Source organism: Lonchura striata, chromosome Z (genome assembly GCF_046129695.1).
Source record: "Lonchura striata isolate bLonStr1 chromosome Z, bLonStr1.mat, whole genome shotgun sequence".
NCBI lineage: Eukaryota > Metazoa > Chordata > Aves > Passeriformes > Estrildidae > Lonchura > Lonchura striata.
Genome location: NC_134642.1, coordinates 69,106,531 through 69,128,908, shown reverse-complemented (window position 1 = coordinate 69,128,908; position 22,378 = coordinate 69,106,531). Strand labels below are relative to the sequence as shown.

The following is a 22,378-nucleotide window of genomic DNA, read 5'->3' as shown; positions in this document are numbered from 1 at the left end:
TTTTTTTTGTTCTTAAATTTATTTTTTTTTAAATTACATTGCATGTTATAGATTAAAATTTTATTTCTCAATGTACCTTACAAGAGTGAGCCTTAAAATCAAATTGAAAAATACAAAAAGAATATTTGCAGGCTATCTAATTACAAGGTATAGTTCTTCTGTGTTTTGGATAGGTGATGACCTATCCAAATTACTACTGCCCACAGAACTTGCTTTTGCTTAAAATACGTCATTCAAAATGTGAACCCTTTCAGCCTTCACCTCTCTTGGCTTTTTCCAGCATCTTATATGAATGGTTACTTAACTTTAACCAGAATGTAAGGGGGCTTTCTGTAGTTTTTAACACAAATTATTCAGTTTTGTTTGGTGAGTCTACTTCTGATACTCCCTTTTCTTTCCTTTTTTTTTTTCCTTTTCCCATGAAGCACCTGTGGTTTTCCCAATATGTCAGTTTTGTGCTTGCCCTTGTTAAAAAGGTCAGTTATGTATACATTGAGAGAAACATTTTAGGAGACTGAAAGTGCATCAGACATTGTAAGGTGTGAAAAGTGTATGTGTTAACCAGGCATCTGACTCTATTTCTTGTACAACTCCAAACAGTTCAAGACATTGCTCTTGCAGGAAAGGCTGTGTGAGTCTGATGTAATTGCTCAAATGCACCTGAGTGGAGCTTTGCAGAACAGAGAAGTATAGCAAAGGCATGAAGAAGTAAACTCAACCAAAGACTGAGTGATGATATACTAGTAAATATGCTAGTTATTAAATTTGTTATATGTTATATATTTGTTGTAAGTTACATTTGTTTAATAATTTATAATTGATTCTACCAAATTGTAAAGTGACTGTTAATAGATGTCCTCCCACTCCTTTGTGCTCTGTTTTACAATAAAAAGAGACAAAAATGTACAGGATGTACATATTCATGAATTACATTCAAACTTCTGCTTGCTCTTTATTTCACTGAAATATTTGGATTTTACACTGTTTATGATGATAGTGGAAGTCACTGTGTTCTTTATAGTGCAATTTGTTAACTTTCACATGGAAGTATGTGAATATACTTTAGCGTTTTTGCGATCTTCTCTAGTCTATGTAAAAAATTGCCAGCTAAAAATGACCTTGGAGATTTTGTTTTGCATTTTGTTTAAAGAAAGCACTGCAGAATATAATTGCAGCTATCCTACTAGAGAACAAAAAATACTTGCTTGTCTCAGTGACATCAGCCTGGGGACAGATTATAAGTACAGGATTTGGGTTGTTCAAACACGTGGAGCTGCTTCACTCTGTGATCTAAATGGTTATTTTCTGCTGAGTTCTCATTTCCACAACCTACAATTGTACTCTGTACAGGGAAATTTGAAGACTTGGAAAATACTAAAGAAAAACACATAGCCTACATGCTAACATGTAAATATCTCTAGCATCAAAGTTGTTTCAAACAAATCGTTGAGGGTAGAAAGCTACAGGATATTCATAGGGAAAGAGTAAAAGACTGTAAATAGATTAGAAGCAGTTGGTAATATCAGCCCTGGATTAATATTAGAACTGTGAATAAGAACAGGCATGCGTAGCTATAGATGCTGTACATACATCTGCAAACTCCGAGAACTGAAGTTTTGAAGGCAAAGTCTTCAGATCAATGGAGGAGAATATTTTTTATAGTACAATATAGACTGGGAAATCAAATTACAATGAAAGGCAAGCTAGCTGAAATTAATTACTGAAATGAATTTATTAATTAAAATTTATTTACAAATAAGTACATTAAAAGGTAGAAAAATATTTTCCTAGACCATGTGAACAAATTGCATGTTATGTACTTAAGAGCTGGTCAATGATAGAGGAACAAATCCTAGGCTTTTTATTTGCTCTTTTACAGTTATACTCAACCAGTACTCACAAAACAACATGATAAAATAGGTCATAAATTATGAGTATATAAATCAGCCTGGAGATCTCACTGAAGCTGACTGATGGTCTTGAAAAGTGGAAATAATTTAATAATTAGACCTACTTGGACAGAGTTTCTTCAATATAATGACAGTTGCAGTCTGTGAAATGAGACTTCAGCTTATGGAAGTGTCTCTCCATAGAGAAGCCAGTGTTTCTCTGTGTTCCAGACATACTGGTAGTTATTTGGTAGTTACCAAACCAAAATGCAGCCTATTTGCATTTTATTGCTGGAAATCACTGTTTGCTTTAACACCTTTAGGCCATGTGGTTTTAGTCTTCATTCATACAGTTTAAATTTTAAATTTAAATTTTATTGCTGTTGCTTTCACTCTGACAGTTTTCCTACAACCAAAGGACTTTATTGAAGGCTATGCGTCCTAATATCCTTTGGTCCTAATGGTCCTTTTATTTTGGTGGTGGTTATTCATGAATGAATAGCGAAGAGGGCTTATTTAAGTTTTCTGGCATACCAATGAATATGGGCACAACTTAAGCATTTGTGAGGTTTATGTTGTTCATATGCACAATTTTTAAAGAAAGTTACTTACTTTTCATTAAAAAAAACATATTTTTCTATAAGTCTGAAAGTTTTGTATTTTCCATTATTTGAGTAATGGTGGCCATTTCTACCCTATTAAACATTTTATAGTGTTTTCTTAAAATGTTGAATGATCTTCCTTCATCTGCAAAAGTGGATAGAAGATAAGGGAGGGAGCAGCTTAAGAAAGTTAATCTGATGCAGTATATGATGTACAGAAAACAGTATTTCCAACAACTTCCATACAGATGTTTGGGAAGTATGTATGTTGTCTGAAGTCCACTAGATGTACAGTGAAGTGTAATTAAGCTTAAGATGGTACCAAATATTTTCTCTTTATACCCATTTTAATAACTTTTGATGGACAATTTAATTTTACAATCTTCAGGCTTTTGGGAGAAGAAGAGTCAGGTCCAAAGCCCATCAGCTTCTCATCAGGCAGTAAGAAAGGAAGGGGGCATTGATAACATTCTCTTCCTAGATTGTCTGAAGAAATTACATTTTTCAAATTGAATTGCAAGATGTAGATGACAGAATATTGATGCCCAGGTAAAGTAATAAAATGCCTACAAAGTGAAGGAAGATAGATGTGAATATATAGATCCCTGGTTGCATGCGATGTTTTTCAGCTCAATACAATTTAAAACTGTACAGAGCTCTTAAGATCACCAATCTGTTGTGCATAAATAGCTTAGTTATCTAGCACGATCCATGTTGTGATTTTACATTTCTCACAAAGTCAGCACCTTAGATTTTTCTTCTGAAGTGATTCTTTGTCTCTAACTGGAGATATTCAAGATCTGTTTGAACAAAGTTCTGTGCCATGTGCTCTGGGATGACCCTGCATGAGCAGGGAGGTTGGACTAGATGACCCAATGTGGTCCATTCCAGACTTAACAATTCTGTGATTCTCTGAAAATCAATCTGGGGACATCAAACACACTTTTTTACTTGGAAAATAATATATAGAGCAGTTTTTAGGTAATGTCACTTAGACAAAACATGGGCCATTCAGTGAACAGTTGAGTATTGTTCAGAAAATGTAGTATTAAGATGGAATGGAGGTTCAGTGACCCTAATAGCCCCATTCTCAGACATGCTTTTGATCTAATGTACCCTAGTTGGTCATTGATGCCAGGTGTCAGTGCTCATAGGAATTTATCATAGTCAATTTCTCATAGCTTGTCAGCATTTTAACAGTCTGACAGAAAAAATCCATCTTTAAATGGCCTGCAAATGGCAGGAGGCTCTGTGCATGGGAATTACCTTAGTAAACTATATTTTGCCCTTTAATTTTATCTGGAGTACTAACTACCCAAATGTAATAATTCAGCTCAAAAACTCATAAATGAAGGGGGAAAAGATTATCCAAGAGATTCTATATTTTAAAAATATTTGTGAATAGTATAATTTTTATTTCGACCTAACTTTTGTTACTTGATACAATAGCAACTAGTAACAGCAGTACAAATTTTATATCTGTAGTCCATGTGCTGTTTAAAGTGGCACTTCATTCATGCTCTAAGTTTTGCATTCTTGAAGTTGTTGATATTCTCAAAGTAAAGGTTGTTGTACTGCTGGAGAATTATTTTGAAACATCTGTTAGAAGTTGTAAGGAAAATAATTATTTGTAAGCAAATAATTAAATAAAAATTTTCAGGATTTTACTAAAACATTTTGTTGGTGCTGACAATCTTGTAGAGTTGCAACGTACATTATGGTGCGATTGGATAGCAATATATAAAGGTTGTGCTTGCTGTAAATGTGTTTCACAAACAAACTGGGTGGTTTGATGCAGATCAAGTGAGTCACATCTAGTTGTCAGAACTGCTGCTTTAGTAACAAGTGGGTACACTGCACAAAGATTAAAAGAGTGAGATTAAATAGAACCTTGGGTTTGTTGTACAGAATAACAGCATGGGAAACCTGTGAGCAACAATGTCCTTCCCAGTAAGTCCTTATTTTGATTTTTTTTTTATTTTACATGTTGAAGATAAAGATTAAAATTCCTTCTGTTTGTTAACAGTCTAAGAATGTATCACAATTTAATGTCTTTCAGAATTTATCATTAATATTCACTGAGCTTAACATTAACCTTTTCTTATTTTCTTCTCCTCATCTAATGTCATCATTTAATGAAATTTTCTTCTGGTATGTTCTTCTAGATATGGGACCCAAGTGCTCTATGAAGTGCTAATGTATGTCTTTCAATACATCAAAATACATCAAAAGCCTCATTTGGACTGACATTAATTAATAGTTCATTCTTTCTTGTTTTATTTGTCATTAATGTATCTCTTTTTTTCTCTTCCTACCTGAAATAAATAGAAAGAATGATAATAAAAATCTAAAATGCAATTAACTCAGTTCTAATTCCAGCAAAGATAGAGACAATTCAAACAATTCCATGTTTGTTTCTGAGATAAAGGAAATGTTCTTACAGAATGAAAAATACTAGTTATTTTGCATTTCTCAGACTCCCAAAACCTCAAGCATTTAAAAAAGAGAACCAGCACTAATCCAAGGTTGAACTGAAAATCTGTAAAAATAAATCAAGTGGGAATTTTATGGGTTTTTTTCCTGCATTTTTTACATGTTGCATGCTTTTACTATTTTCAGGTTAATCTTTTTATGTGTACAGAAACATAGAGTAACAAGTAATGTGTTTCAGACTAAAATCTTTAATAATGCAATTCCTCCTAGCACTCAGGTAATTGGAACTAAAATTGCAAGACTGATAAGAAAAACTGCTGGAGTATGCTTTAGAGTAGGTTTAAAAGGCATACTTCTTCCAGACTTGTCTGAAAGAAGGCACTGCATTTGTAGTGGATTCCTATAACTGTTAACATTCGTGCTAGTGTATTTGAGATCTTTTGCAGCTAAAATAAATGCTTCCTTTTTAATTTTTTAATAAAAGTATTGTAGAAGATCAGAGGAGCTGTGATTGCTAGAACTAATGGACTACTTTCATAATGGAAGAAGCTAGTATTTCTTCAAAGTACAATAAAAAGTTGTTGCTAGTGTTTCATAGTTTAAAACACCATGCAGGAGCCTTAAAACCTGCAGTTCTTGGTACACAGTCTGTATCAAGCAAATATATGGGTTCTGTCTCACTCTTTCTAATCCTGTGAGAATATATCAAGGGATAAAGCCTCAGGTAATAAAATTGTCATTTTAAGCTTAAATAGTAAATGGAAGATCCCATAATTGAAGAGCAGAATTTGGAACTGTAGAGACACTGTATGTTTGTAATTGAGCCAAAATGTTCTGCAGCCAACTTTTTTTTCAGACACAGTCTACTAATCCTTTACAGACATGGGCAGCTCCCAGAAGTGTTCTTTTATACTTATTTGTTAGCTTTTCTGGTTTGATTTGGGTTTGGGACTTTTTGGCCTGTTCTTGTTTAATGGAATTTGGTTTACTTCTCCACCTTTCATGAAGATGTGTACATATCACTTCCTTCTTCTCTTTCACCTCCACTATTAGGCCTTTTATCCGTAAGAACTGAGTCCTGAAGTTTTATTGCTGTTCTGCACCAGATTTTAGATGTGCTCTTGTTTACTTTTGTCTAATACTGGAAATCTGCTTGTTTTCTCTTATACACATTTCATGAATGTATTTCTTGTCTGGAAAGACTATTGAGGCCATTTAGGTCAGAGGGCCATAACTGTGCTGGTCTCATGCAGTGCACATTTCATTTGTGTTACAATGTTTGTGTAGTGCCTGGCTAAGACAGTTGCCTGAAAGGAGGAACTGATTAAAATTACGCCAGACTAGATGGAAATTAAGGTGGCAGGTCAGCAAAATCATCTTCAGGAGATGGCAGGTGTAATATCCACACTTTTGAATGACATGTCCATACAATTTGTAAAAAAGGTAATCTCTTAATATGTTTGAATGGTTGTATTGTAAGGAATTAATGTCCTTGAAGGTCATTTAGAAACATCAAGTTTAGAAACATCAAGTGGGAAGTGTTTGAATTGGAATTCATCAATATTCTGGAGTACAGAGTACAGAGGAACATGATGACCATGTTCCTCAGACACCAGTCAGGTCCGTCTCTCCTGAGACTTGTTGATTGTTGGCTTTTTTCCTCTGGGCCCAGGGAGTGTTTAAATTGTACTTTATTTCTTAACTATTTTTTAAGCAATGTTCAGCTGGAGCCCTAAGAAAGACTGTATGTGTTGCCTTTTCTCAACAGGTAATCTCTAATATTTACTTTTCTGATACTTCATACTTTTTGCTGGTTTCCAGTGTGCATCCATTGACTCAGGGTATTTCTGGGGTTAAAGCATGCAAGGATATTTTGTTTGTATTTTGAGGCATAAAATTTATTGTAAGTTGGTTACATCTAGTTTACCACTCTCTTATAGACAGCAAGGTCACAGAACAGTTTTTGAATTTGATGAGATATTGTTTGCTTCTACTGTGGTTTTAAGCCTAGCTGGAGATTGAACACCTCACAGCCACTTGCTCAAACCCTTTCTCTCTTCCCTCACATCCTGGTAGACTGAGGAGGAGAATTAAACTAAAGTCTCTATGTTGACATAAGAACAGTTTAATAATTGAAAATAAAGTAAAATTCCATAATAAAAATAAAAATAATAATGGTAATTAGAAAAAAAAAAAAAAAAGAAAAACCAAACAAAGCAATGCAATGCAGTTTCTCACCACCTATTGACCCTTGCCAGACCCCTCTTCCTGAAATAACATCACTCTCCCTTGTAAGTAAGTCCCCCGATTTATATCCTGGACATGATGCTCTGTGGTGTGGAAATACCTCTTTAGTCTTTTAGAGTCATCTGTGCCAGCTGTGCTCCCTCCCACTATACTTTGAATGCCTTCCACTGGCAGAGCATGTGGCAATTTGAATAAAGATCCTTGATTTTGGATAAATAAAACTTAGCAAAAAACCAAAACATCAGTGTGTTATCAGCACAATTCTCATTCTGGATCCAAAACAGCTACTAGGCAGAAATTAACTCTACCTTAGCTGAAACCAACACAGCTTCTTATGCACTACCATGTCTAACAGATTTTATTTTAAACTAAACAACCAGATTTCCTTTTAAACTAAACAAATGAAAAATTTCTCTAAATGCTAGTATCCTTGTTATTGTTTCACACACACTGCCTTTTCAGTTCTTTCTGTAATTATCATGTTTGTCTTGCAGTTTCATAGGCTTACATATACATAGTAAAGAGGGGTAGAAAGTATGAGGGTGAGGTAAGTTACCTGATCTTGAGAAAGATTACCCAAGATGTAGACTTATTTTTTTGCTTTCTATGTGGGTACTTGTATTTGATAAGAGCATTTTGTACTAACTACAAACAAAAATCTAGCAGAAGACTCCAAACAAAAAACTAGGAGAAGACTATTAAAATCTGCATTTTATTCTTACTGATCTTTATATATATCTTGATGGCTAATTTGGAAAAATAAGCTCTGTTTTGGTTTTCCTAGGTATTGGCATTGCTTTAAGTTTGGATGTTCTGTAGCACAATACCATCAACACACAATCCTTTCAGAAGGTATAAAAAGTAAAAATATTCAAAAGCTTTACTGTTAGGATGAAAAGGCTTATCAAGATTTCTGGATGTTTATCCAGCTGTAGTATGTAGTGTGATTTGCTTTCACTTTTATTGTTGTTGGTTTTGTGTTTTACTGTTTTGTTGTTTGTTGAAGAAAACAAATGCTGGTTGTGGCTACAACTGGCTTAAATAAAAGAGGGGTTCATTGATAGGGAAAATTAGAGGTAAAAATGGTTTTAGTTTGGCCCTATCTTAGTCCAATTATTTTTAGTTCTTTCCTGTAAACCATTAATTGTGTAGCAGCAACAGTAGGGAACAATGTCTGGACAGTGGTGTATGGAGCTGGCAGTGGGGATGGGTTTCTCCGGCGGTGAGATCATCAAGTTGATCCCATGCTGAAGACCAGCCCCAGTTATTTAGGCATACATCTCTAGGAGATGTAACCCAACCAGAGGTAGATTTCTTTAGAATGTTTTCATTTATTGGTCTTAACTCTGCACAAGAGTTTAATGCTGATTTCAATCACTTCTTTCCTGCTTTGTCTTCTAGCTTTTTCTTTTTGTGGTCTGGAACTTTGAGCTCTACATGATACCGCTGGCTTTGTTGCTGCTGCTGGCATGGAACTACTTCTTGATCATATCAGGAAAAGATAACAGGCAACATGATACAGTAAGTCTTCTCTACTTCAAGGGCATACATGTCCTTTTCTTTTTTTAACTAGGTAAAATTTTTAAACTTTAAATATTATATCTTTTTCAAAATGTCTCCCAACACAATGTTCGATGGACAATTTTCCCACATGCAATTTAATTTTATGCTGGTTGTCCAATAAGTGCATCTGATTTTGTTGAAATGTCATGTAAAAATACAATGGAATATGCACTATCTATAGAATCTGGTTTGTGTGGGAGCAGAGAGGCTTGAGGAAAAGGCAAACTCTTTGAAATTATTTTATATGGCTAAGTCCTCATGCCACATTTTTATTAACATATTGAATTTAAAGATTAAAATTATTCTGTTTGTTAACAGTTTTGGAATGCATCACATTTTACTGTATTTCACAATTCATCATTAATGTTCATTGAAGTTAATATTAGTCTTTTCTTATTTTCTCCTCCTCATTTAATGCCATCATTTAATGAACATGTAGTTGGGATATAATGTAGGAAACTTTTACTAATAACTGGCGTTTATTAATAACATTAAAATGGTTTAGATTTTCAGAAATTCATATTAAAAGATGAAGTTGTATTCTATGCTGTACAAATTTTCTAGCATCCAGGAAGTTAAAGGATTTTGTTTGCCATACTGCTGAGCCTGATGAATTTGATATTTGTACTAGTTTTTGTATCCCAAAAGCAGCATGTTGTCTACTACTTTATGATCTGAATGGATAACTGAATGGGCAGGAGAAAAAGCTAAAATGGATTAGATAATTGGTCTCTGAGGACAGTGGTTAGGGAAAGTCAGTAACGTGTGGACTACCACAGCACAATGTTCTGTTTAACATCTCTTCCAGTAATGTACAGGAGATGATAGTGCACCGCCATCAATGTTTTGGGTTACATCAGGTATGTGGGACCATTTGACACTCTGGATCTGCCACTCAAAGGGATCTAAGTGGGTTGGATAAATGGAGCCCCATGAAATTCAGAAGGAAGAATCCTGCTTTTGGGGAGAAATAACCTGTTGCAGTGATTCAGAGTGGAAATTGGTTGTCTGAAAGCAGTTGTCTGAACTGGGCCTAGGGATCTTAGATGGCAGTGGGCAGGGAATCAGAACAGATAATGGATTGAGGGAGGTGGTTATTTCCACTCCTCTGCATTTGCCAGAATGCATCTAGAGTAGTGTCCAGTTTGAGGCATGCCAGTTCAAGGATGTCATTCTTTGACTTACAAGTTAAGTGAAGGGCTACCAACACGATTCAGGGCTTAAGCCCTCATCAACCAGCCCTTGAAGAGAACCTGAGGGAAGTGAACTTGAAAGATCCTGGTGAATAAAAGACTTTACGTGACTGGAACATCTTATAAGGAGTTTAACAAGAAGATGGAGCTAGACTGTACAAGTGATCTGTGGTGGAAGAGGCAACAAACTTAATTTGAAACAAAAGAGGTTCAGAGCAAAAAACCTTTTTTGCCATGAGAATTGTTAAGCAGTAGAAGAGGTTGCTTAGGAAACTGCAGTTGCTATAGGAAGTTTCCAAGACCTAACTGAGTAAAGTTCTGAGGAACCTGATCCTACCTTATGGCTGACCCCGCTTTGGGCAGGAGGCTGGAAATCCCTTCCAGCCTGAGTGATCCCCTAATATAGAGTAACTGCAGTTATTGGAACCCATACAGCTTTCACCAATACTGTTGTTACCTGCCTACATTACTAAGACTGTTATGCTTCCAAATATCATCTAAAAATAAGGGTGGGAATGATAAAAGTATTCCCTAATACCAAATTTGATTACATTTATGGAAAAAGCCTAAGATCAAGATTTAAAAGATGCAATACTTAAAACACAACCTGATGGCTGAAAAATGCTTGAAGTTTCTCAACCTAAAGATTTTACCTGAAATCCCTGGTGAAAGGAGAAATTTCATTTGTGAGCATACAAATACATTTAATTTCTCTCTGAAATACCACCTGCCTGGGAAGATTATCTGGTCATGTAACTTTTCTAACAAGCTAATAAAGCTAATGATGGAGTCAGTTAAGAATACCAAATGTTGCTCCTAAAACTTTCCTCTTACTTAGAGTGCTTCATACCAAGCTAATACAGCCTATATCAAGCAACTATGTTGATCCCAAATATTTGGTATCTGTGCCATTAATGACCTTATTTTTATAATGATTTATATGTTTGGTTATCATCATGTTGAGCAACTGCCTTGAGTGAAGTCATTTGCAGATTTATTGTAAGCCTTTCTAATTAACTATCTCAGGTCATTAGCAGAGTATCATTAGAATAGGAGTCATTTAAATATCTGTGTTTTCCTATGCAGAGTGTAAATTTCATCTAAATTAATGAAACAGTGTTTCCTATTCGCTAGAGAATGTTTCAGCATTGATGTGGTCTGGCTTCTCTCCCCAGGTCTTCAGAGATTCCTTGTGTGGCTCTGTGAAATCATTGACTACTTATCTTAGATATATCATCTAACTTTAGAAGTTACTTTGAAATCCTAAGGCTAATGATAAGACACAAAGATAAATGTATTTGTTACCTGATTAACATTAGACAAGCAAAATTAAAAATTGTATATGGTTTTTGCTTGTTTAATGTCTATGGAACATGCTTAAATTTGGGACCATGCAAAGCAGCTCAGAAGAGTTGATTTCCATTGTAATATCTCTTTAAGAAAATAATTGTCAATTGTCTCATCAGTCCAAGTGCTAGGGACCACACTTCTGCTGGTCCATGATTAGTGATCACTGAGTTTCTGACTGGATATGGCAGACAGACCAGCCTTAACACATCCTTGTTTGACTGTCTCTCTAGATGAAATATCACTTGCTCTTGGGCATCAGGTTCTTTTTTAAGTAGCTGGAAACTTATTTCCTCTTGGAGAAATTCACCTGCCAAGCAAGCATCTGGGTGCCTCTATTATAACGTGAATATGTGCTTCTTGTTTGAATGCAAGTACTAACCGTACTTTGCCATTTATTCTGACTCCTAATGAGTCATATATGCAAGTGCTTTCTTGAATTCAAGGTGCAATATGGTTGGGGCAAGGAGTAGGCCCAAGTAGGCCCTTCTAGTAGGAGGTAAGTCTATTGGAATGCCCAACAGAGGTGAAGCACCTTACTACATCTCCATGGATTCAGTTGGACTCCTTGTAGGATTGGTATCATTGTGGTTTTAGTCTAATACTGATGAAAATTTCCAAAAGAAGTATTTGATTTGCTATATTTTTTACATTTTGATCAAGATTATTGAGAAAAAAAATTTACTAAGATGGCATTCTTAAGGTTTTCTTCTGAATTTTGCAGTAACATTTTTGCCTGAAGTACACCCTGCTGCTTTCTCCAAAGATGCTTACACTTCCTTATAATTGTACTCCTGAATATCTGACCTCACAAAATAATTTATTTTTAGCACAGCTGGTATTATATTAAACCATGATCACCTAAATACACAAGTTTAGAACTGAGTGAATCTTATTAGGCTGAGATTTTTTTTGCTTGTCCTGACTTTTTTCCATTATCTTTTTCACATCATCTGTGGGGTAGGTATCAATTGTATTTCTGCCACTCCCTGCTGCTCCTTGTCCCCTGTGCTGGATTTGTGTGGTGGGGAGAAGCATAGACGTGCTGCCCCTACACATAATAGAGCATGGCATGGTGACAGACTGCCAGCTAACAAAAAGTATTGTGAGTTTAAAAGATTATTTTCAGTATTTTTAAGAAGATATTTAATACTTTGATGATTCCAAATACACCAAAAAAGCCCCTCACCCTTTTACCTGGAGAAAACAGCAGCGCTCCTGTTTGGTGTCTGGGATCAAAAGTCACAGTCATTTATAACTGCATGGAGTTAACGGGGGAAAAAATGTGTTGGTTTTGGGTTTTTTTTTTTTTTTTTTTTGTTACTTGTGCATTTCTACTTCAGGCTATGTTATGTGTATTCTGACTGCCTGCTGGAGCTGCCTAACTTAAGGAATGGTCAGATAATCTCTCAAAGTGATTTAAAATGTTCCTGCTATTCAGCTGCTCTTGTCCCTTTCCCTGGGATGAAACTGTTGATTATATGGTTGGAGTGTGTCATATGGAGATTAAATACAGTTTGCATAGCTATGAATCATTATTTTTACCCTGTGTACATACGCCTGGGTACCAAAATTGGGACAAACTGTGACAGTCTCTCAGTTGTTGACCAAATAGGTTGCTGACAGGGAGCACAGGTCATTTTCTTCTCCGTCCTGCCTGTGGAGGACTGTACAGATCTGAAAGGACAACAACCAGTTGCACAGCTCTTATTAACTGCAGGGACTTGGTTTTTACAATGGGGAGATACTTTTTGAGGATTAAAGACTACTAGGAAGAGATGCACTTCACCATATAGGGCAAAATCATCTTTCTCAGAACCTGTCCTACCTGATGAGGAAAACATTAAACTAAAAATAAATGGAGGAGGGAGGTGATGGTGACCCATAAAAGTGATTCCTCAAGTGAGGAATCACAGAATGGTTTGATTTGGAGCAACACCTTCCACCAGACCAGGTTGCTCAAAGCCCTGTCCAACCTGGCCTTGGACTCTGCCAGGGATAGGGCACCCAGAGCTTCTCTGGGCAACGTGTTCCAGTTCCTCCCTAGCCTCACAATGAAGAATTTCTTCCCAATATCTAATTTAAACCTTCCTTCTGTCAGTTTGAAGCTACTGCTTCTTGTCCTGTCATGAAATTGGTGGTCTGAGTTGGCAAGAAAAGGGTGCAGGGTGAATGGAAAGCCTCAAAACCAACCCAACAAGACAGATGTGGCCCTCAGGCCAGGTATAGGCACACAAATAAGGAAATGACTCTGGAAAAGTCCCTCACGCTCTCTCTGTGAGGCCAGCATGTCAGAGGGAAGTATATTAGCATGCACATTACACACATTAGTGTGCACAATATAGGAACCTGTAGGAGTTCAGAGGTCCACATGCAGCTGCATTCATCCACAATCACAGAGACGTGGTGAAATTGCTGTCATGTCTGTTATGCAGTGTTTGTATTCTGGCTTTTAGTCAGCACAGGCTGGCAAGGTGAGGAGTGGGAGTTACTTTTCATTCTAGCAAAGGGAAGATGATGAAACATCTGGAAAACAAGGACAGGCTGAGCAAGCTAGTATTGTTTTGCATGGAGAAGGGTTTTTGATGATGTGTATAAATGGCTGAAGGGAGTGGGTGCTTCATCACTGGACCGTATCAATGGTCACAAACCAAAATACGTGAAAATTCATCTGACCACAAGAAAGCACTTTCATTGTGACTAGGGTAACAACCAGGGACAGATTGCCATGACAGGTTGTAAAGTGTTCATCTGTGGATATATTCAAGACCCTTCAGGACATGGTATTGGGCAACAAGCTCAGAGGTGACCTTGTTTGAGTTAGGGAGGTTTGGGCTTGATGACGTCTGCTTGACTGGGGAGAATAGGATGGCCCTGCCAACCTCTGTGACTCTGATATTCTGTCAACTGAAGGTAATAATCTCTCTCTCCTTTTGGTCTATTGTTTGTTAGGGATTTTCTTTGAAGTAATTTAACATTTCATAGAAGAATAATGCACATTCCTGAAGGTACCTGTGAATGTTCTTCTGCCATATATACTCATACAGAGAAGAGGTTTGATCACTTCACATATTGCGTGATAGTTAATTCTTAGAACATTTAAGAAAATATTAAGTAGCCAATTTCCTCTTGAATTTATGAGATGCACATGTCCTTGCATAGCAAATTATGCTAAACAGCTGGGAGTTAATATGCCATGCCCAACCCAATTTTTTATGAATTTGCATAATAGAGTATATATATATATGTGTGTGTGTGTGTGTGTATATATATATTCTGTTTATATATATATGTATATATATATTTATATAGTTATATAGTTATATATTTATAATGTTTCTATTAGAAGTTAGAACTAGCTATGTTTAGGATGAAATTTTGAGAAGAAAAATAATTTTATTAAAGACAGCCTTTTATTTTAAGATTCTCCGGGTACTTTTCTGTAGTCCTCCAATTTGTCAACTCAAATCTTCATGTGTGTTCTGGAAATTACCAAATAAAAAAAAAAAACCAAGAGTGAAAATGCTAAGAATGATGGTTATGAATATATCCACCTCAGTGAATTCTTTCTTTACTCAAGAAAAGGTGGTCAGCACAATGAGCCTCAGTTGGTCAAAGAAGCCCAGCTCACTTGCATGTAGGAGGTCTTTTCTGATTAGAATCCTATCAGTTTGTTCTAGGAGCCAGGCAACAGTGTCTGTCAGATCACTGCCAGGTGGATTTGCTGCTGCTCCTGTTTGGGGCTGAGAGTGCCACTTTGCAGTACATTCAATGCATAAATTAACTCTAGCAGGAAAGTGCCTGATGTTAACCAGCTGTTTTCCTAGAAGTTGAAAACTGAGTTACCAAGTAAGTAAACAAAGCAGGAACTTGATTTTTTTCCTGTTTCTTCACTTTATGGTCTTAAAGATTGAGTCGTTATGGTCCTTACATTCAAAGGCTTTCATGTGCAGATGAATATAGGACAAACACCTGTGCTTCAGATCCTTTACCACTATGGTAGTTTGGAGTTTTGAGCTTCAAGTCCAGAAGTTCTATTCTGCCAGGGAATCTGCAGAGATTTCTACCTGCAGGCTAAATTCTTGCAGTGAATTATTGGAAAAAATAAATGTCATTGCCCCTGTATTATAGCTAGACAGTGTCTGGAGTATGTAATTTGCACAAGATATAAAAGGATGTTGTCAGGTGAGCAAGTACATCTTGCCTGCTTTCTGACTGTACTTTCTTGAGAGGAAATTTTTGCTTCTGGTAAGACAGCAATGGCAGTAGCCACAAACCCGTGCAACATGAGGGCTGCTGGAGTGCACAGAGTTAGTCACAGAACAGTTTATAAAATTATTTTCAATATTATGCAGAACTTATTTTACCTTGTATTTTCTAACTGCTAACTAATCATAAACTGCCTTCATTCCTTATCAATAAGTTAGAACGGCTTTTGCAGATGAGTCATAATCTCTGTGTATGGGAAGGGTGGGTGCTTTTGAAGAATAAAAACTACTGGCAACATGTGCCTGAATATTAGGTAGTCCATGAAGAATCATTGTTGTGTCCACACAGATGTTTAGGTTTTTTTCCTATGTGATCCATACAGTTAAGAAATAAATATATAATGTAGTGCTCCACAATGAGACAGGGTGTGTTTTCTTTTAATATATCAGAACAGAAACATGAAAATGTCAGCTTAATCATGCATTTAAATTTTGTTGATCAAGTCTAATTTTTATGACTGCACATAATCACTGAAGCTGGACAAATTTTCTCAAGATTGCATCATAATGTTTGGTGTCCTGCCCCATTTAAATGGAGAATTATCTTTATGAAACATCTTCTCCATAATTTGCCATTAAATGAGACTTGAACAAATCAACATAAATCTTACATAAAGGTTATTTAACTAAATGTTGGTACAGTAAATATTTTAAATGCGTTGTGCGTCAATTCAATTCAACAGTTCCACAGTACACTATGTAAATATCTACATTGGGAGGTAGGCTTTGCTGTTCTGCAGTGTAACAGAAAAATATGGTGCTCCAAGTTGCTGTCTGGGCTACAGATAAAAGAAGTTGTCCATGCTGCAATCATAATTCCTGTGCCGGAGGTTTGCATACAGTAGCAGAGTATGTAATAAACTCCTTGGTAAAACTTTACATGCCTGTTCTCACCCCAGCAACAGCTGCAAAACCTAAAAATGCATTACAGAATTTGAGTGCTTTGGCTTGTTTTGGTCACCTGAAGAGAAAAGGCCAAAACCAAAACCCTGCTCTCAATATCTCCAGCATTCTTTTAAAAATTGGATTTTTTTTTTCCTGTCAGAAACCAACTCTTCTTTAATTTAAATTTCACCACTTTTTATTTCCACAGTCTTTCAATATTGCTAGCATCTGGAATAAAATTGAAGTTCACAGCACAGAGGAAGCATTTTTTGTATGAGACTCTTAAATTTTTTTTTTTTTTTGTTGCATTTGCATTTGTCTGAAGGTTTAAATGGCAACAAGATTCACAGACAGATTGTTGTGGCTATTACAAATAATCAGTACTATATAACAAAATATCAGTTTAGTTTCTAGAAAAAATTCCCATAGCAATGTGAGATTTTTATTCATGTTTGTCTGTGTATCACTGTAGCACAACTTCATGGAGCAAAGACTTTAAGAACTTTGGATGTTATGGTATTTACAGAAATATATAAATACCAGGGCAAAAAATAGCTAACTGAAATTACAATATGTGAATTACATATATTTTCACCTAAAATATGTAATATAATTTTTTTGTACCAAAAACTTAGCTTCGAATCTGAATGTAATGGGGCACACCCAGAAGCTTAAAATAACTTGGATAAATGCTATTTTATAACAGAAGCATATCTGGTCCTCCTAGAATCTGGAAACAATATATTTGAAAAGAAATAATAATAACAATTAAAACCTATCATTATAGATATTGTGTTCTTTATAAGATGATTTATCATGAGGTTTTGCCTAAGAATTCAAGTTCACAATGTTTTGTGAAGGTGTTCTTTTTAACAGTCCTGCAAAGTAGGATTTCACTGATACTTAGTCAAGCAAAAAATGCAGTCGTTTTTATTCTGCTGAACTAAAAATGAAGGATTCTGAGAGATCTGACATTTCAAGTGTACAGTACATATTGAAGCCTTTAGATGGAGACATACTTCAAAAAAACACCTAATATTCAGTTCAAAGTGCATTGCGTAAATACAAATAAAGCTAAAAGAAATGAGAAGCAAACATTGAAAGAAAATGAAAGAAATGTTACAGTACTTGTACCATGGTAATGTTAACTACATTGGCAATTGAATATTGAGGGTATATAAAGCTGATAACAGCATGTTCTTGTAATATCAACTGTATTTAATAATGATATATATTGCCAAGAAATGTATTATACTGTAAATAAAAAATTCTGTTGTTGGCATTAAAGAGCTCTGTGTAATCAGCAGCATGAATCAAAAGGCCTCTGACAGTCGTAGTAGTCTCATTTCATATTAAGAATCAGACTAAACTACATTATGAGCCCTTCCCAGAGTAAGCTAACAAAATGCATTCTGTTAGAAGACATAATTTGAGTGCCTATGTAAAAACCAGAAAGTAATTTAGTAGAAAAGTTCTAATGCTTTTATTCTCCTGTTTTCTATATTGCAATATATTCAATGTTATTGAGAAGCTTATCACATCTAGTAGTTCAGTTATTCTGATGATTACTACAGATGAATACTCCAGGATCAAAATGTTTAAATCTGGTTGGACCCAGATACACTGCACTCCTAAATCGGAATCTGTTAGTTTGACTTTTATTTTCCTTAAAAATGCGGTATAAAGGTTGGACATTTTAATGAAGACTTATCTCCTGTAAAATTTCTCCTTGGCAATTCCATAAAAGAAGCAGACGCCATGTTGTGAAGATGAGCACATAACTGCTGCTGTAGTTGTCTTGTTGACAATGGATATCTTTCCTTCAAATTAAGTACCAGGAAATGATCTGAGAAAGCCCAAGTGGTTTTATGCATCCTTCTTAATCCATACAAATTGCATAATTTTATATTACATTTACAGCTGTAAACTGAGTTGCATGGCTCACAAGCTTACAGTACATTTCATGTCAGGATAATGTGAATATAAATCCAAACAGTCCTGAACAGTATAATTCTGACTACTTTAGCTGCACATCTAAAATGCATTTGGATGCAATTTGGAACCAAATCTCATCTTCACTTTTGATTTCCTTCATAATTTTAATACTTATGTATGAATATACAAATGTCTGTAGATATTTTGAGATCATATTTTATTTTGTTTTTACTGGAAACTACCTAGCTTTGAAGGTCTCCATCAAGTAAGATCTAAGCAGATACAGAGAAGTTCTAATGAGGGACATTGTAGAAGTATTAAGGTAACAGTAATTATGGCTATCTGCAGCGTTAGTGCCCTTTTGTTTCCCTATCCTTTTCTTTATTTTGCATCTAAGTGCAGAGCAAATATCTGGTATTATTAACATGTAAAGACGTCAGAGTGTCTTCTGTGCATGTTTTTATTTTGGATCAGCTGAAAAACTTAGAACAGAAACAATTAATGATGGTTTGCACATTCTGTGAGAAACAGCAGGCTGATGCTAAGAGAGAAGGACCTTTCATTAGAAGTGGTGTTAAGTTTCAGTGTGTCACTTTGCCACTGATTTTTTAGATTCAGGAGGTATTTCTAAGTCCTCTGCAGCTGTAGGGTTTTGATTTAACATACTTGTAAATAACGAAAATCTATCTCTGTTTTGCAGTTATTGAGGTTAAAAGTCAAAGTGAATTATTTTCTCAGCAATTCTATCCTCTTTGTTAGTCTGTAGATCTTCAGAATAAATGCCATTTGTATTTAATGTCAGTTTCCTCTGAAGACTGCCTTGTAGCACACAGATGCTGAGGTTGTCTTTGCTGTGAAAATGTGATGCTTGTGCTTTCCTCTGGTGACCTAGTGTATAGTATTTCCTGTGACAGAGCAATGAACCTCCAATCATGGAGGATTGTGAGTTGCATAGTATTTTTGGTCTGCGTTTCTTAAGATGGTGGAAATGGATCAGGAATGACATTACATAGGAATTAGATTGCTGCTTTTGATTTATAAGCTTTTAACGGGAATGTATTGTAGAGGAAGGGTCTTACTTTGCAACATTTAAACATCATCTCCTTACCTTTTGGCTCGGGAGTAGCTTATCTTTTGAATTTGAGGTCATCTATGTGGGTTTTTTTAAATGTCACGTGCATTCGCACTACATTCAAGGGACAGTACCAAGAAACAATTTCTTTCAAGACCTTCTACCAGTGTGCAGCATATATGTCTGTGACAAGTGATGTTACAGAAGGTCATGTCACTTTTAACTGCTTGCATTAGATCCTTGATTTCCCTAGTGCTCGTCCATTGTTTGATTAATACTACTTGATTTCAAACAAGGTATCAGAAGGCATCAGAGTGAATGTTCTAAGGACAAAGTAAGATTTTTGCCACAGAACTTTTATTAAAATAAATGTAACATTGCATGTTATCTTTATTTGCTTTAGTTGCCTTCTCTCTCCTCTCCCTCCTTCCCCATCACATCTCTCCCTCCTTTATACCTCCTCCATGTACAATGCTTGACATAGGGATCCAAATAACTACTGAATTCCTTCCAAACAGAGTGGCACATGTGCACTTGAATAGAAATGAGGCAGAACAGAGGCTAAAAAAATCCATTGTGGGTTTTTTTTTTCTACTGCATTCTTTATACAATGTTAAACTGAAACTTGTGTTCAGATATAGTGTACCTCTCTTGAACTGCCTTGTTTTGCTCTGGAGTATAAAGTATACAGCTTTTGTAAAGCTTCAGTGTGCCAGTAATTCATATGTCATACAACTATGAAGAATCTACTTTCCTTGTTTTAATTTGTGGCCAAGTACTGAAGACAGTTGTTTTAGTGCATTAATGAATTGTATTATCATATCTGTATTGCCTTAATGTGTGTGTATGTTGGGTTTTTTCTTTTAACCCTTTCTTTTGAATTTCAAGACAAGTGAAATTATGGGCTATGTTTCATATTCTTCAAAGAACTATTTGTGCATATTGGGTATTGGCACTTTTTCATTACATTTTATTTTGCTACAAATATTGAATTCTCTTTTTCTTCCCAAACAATTCAGTATTCCAAATCTAAATGTAATTGATAGCATGGTTAAGCTAGAAAAAGAGCATAGGCTTTTGAATTAAAAGATGGAATGGAGAAGATGGAAGTCTGGGCTTAGTCTGATACTGCAACTAATTTCAAAGGACTTTTTATGCCCTTTGAACAAGTTAACATTTTGCCTCTCTACAGAAGCTTATTAAGTAGTTTGAGATCCTTGCATGTGGGAAAAAAACCAAAAACAAACAAACAAAAACAACACACCTGAATCTAAAGTTTTATTATCTGGGTAATTTAGAATGGATATTGTCATGCAAGAGATTTCTGTGAGGTGCCCTCATGGACAACAATTTGAGAGATTTCCAGTTCAGCTAATTGTCACCATGCTGTCACCACCAACTTGAATGTTAATGCTATTCAACCTTTTCAAGACAATGAATGTCTGGATGTACATAAAAGAGATCTTGAAGTGTCTAGGGAATGTTAATGTTGAGAAGTAAGAGACCTAGTGACTTAGTGAGCTCTGGTCATTAGGCAGTGTGTGAGTCAACAGATCTGATTTGTATCTGGGGCTTTAGTCAACTAATGGTGTAGTTAAGTGTGTAAGTGGAAAAACTGATCTAAAGAGTCTCCATCTTGCTTCAATCCTTAACAGCTTGTTTTTCCTTCTCTTTCCTCAATTTACTATTTTCTTTGTAGAGCTGGTGAAGCTGCTTAGTAAACTGGGTCACTGGAACCAACTGCATTAAAGGTTTGAGGATGTGTGTTTTTGAAGAACTCAGTAACTCCAGTGATGCAGCTTACAGCTCAGCTTCCCAAAGACTTTGAACAGCCCAGGGAATATAGCAATGAGCAATCAGGAGAGGAACAAGAAGTTGATGCAGATGAGTGGGAAACAGAAGATGCCTTTGTTTCAGAGTGGTCAGTGGTCAGTAAAGACGGGATCACTCAGACACCTCTAAAAGGGATATAAAAGGTGGATTGAACTAAGCAGGAGCTGCATGTGTTTCAGAAGCATGCTCTCAACATTTCCTTGTGATCAAAATTTTCTTTGATCCCCCTTCTTTGAGAGATGGAGCAGAGTTGGCTTAAAAGGCCAACAGACTGGTGAGAGAGACTTCATAATGGATAATGGCTAGAGTACAGCCTAGATTCCTTCTTCTGCACAAGGGGACTCAGCACTATATGTGCCTGGCTGGTGCCAGGTCTGAGGCTGCAGATTTAGTCGGGCTCCTCCTGCTAAAATTGTTATTCTGGGCATGGAAGAATTCAAGAGTAATTCCTTCATGCTTCTTTGTCATGCTTTTGGACATGCATGTTCTTCATGGTTTCTTTGCATTTTTATTTTTATCTCATTCAAACCTCCAGGACCGAGCAGTCAGTAGGCAGAACTGGAGGTTGCCCTCCAAAGTACTGTTGGTAGAGGGGCTCTAGGACAGGGTTAAAACAAGGAGGAATAACTGAAACCAGAAATGTTTTGAACTGTGTGGGTGACCTGCACAGTGCTCTACTTGATGTTATATCAAAATGTTTCTTATGCATTGCATGGGCCCATGTAATATGGCTAATTGGGACCTTCTTGATGGTAGAGCTAACTCTGGGAAATTAAACTGATTCACACACTTTTATTTTTCAGTTATTCTTTTACCTGAATTTGGCTCTTGGACTAAGTCCCTTAAGTTCTTGTACATGGATGTGGGAACACCCTTGCAGTATTGTCTGAAGGGGTGGCTATGCAGTTTAATTTTAGTGTGCTGTCTTAAATCACAAAAGTTGTTTCATTTCCATGAGTTTTGCCTCCACTTTTCCTATTCATGCATATTTTATAATACATAGTATAACATTTTGCACCCATAATAGGACACTGGGCTTTTGATTATGGATATTCTTATATCCTCATAGGTACTTATAGATATATATACATAAAGATATAAAGAAACACAC

General features: G+C 35.9%; 1 protein-coding gene across 1 annotated transcript in view; it reads left to right on the top strand.

Moving 5' to 3' along the window:
- MCTP1 (multiple C2 and transmembrane domain containing 1) overlaps positions 1 to 22,378 on the top strand; it is a 209,508-nt gene that overhangs the window by 148,788 nt on the left and 38,342 nt on the right. The window contains exon 16 of the mRNA XM_031507452.2: positions 8,573 to 8,692. Coding sequence (XP_031363312.2) covers positions 8,573 to 8,692 — 120 coding nt within the window. The remainder of the gene's footprint in view (positions 1 to 8,572; positions 8,693 to 22,378) is intronic.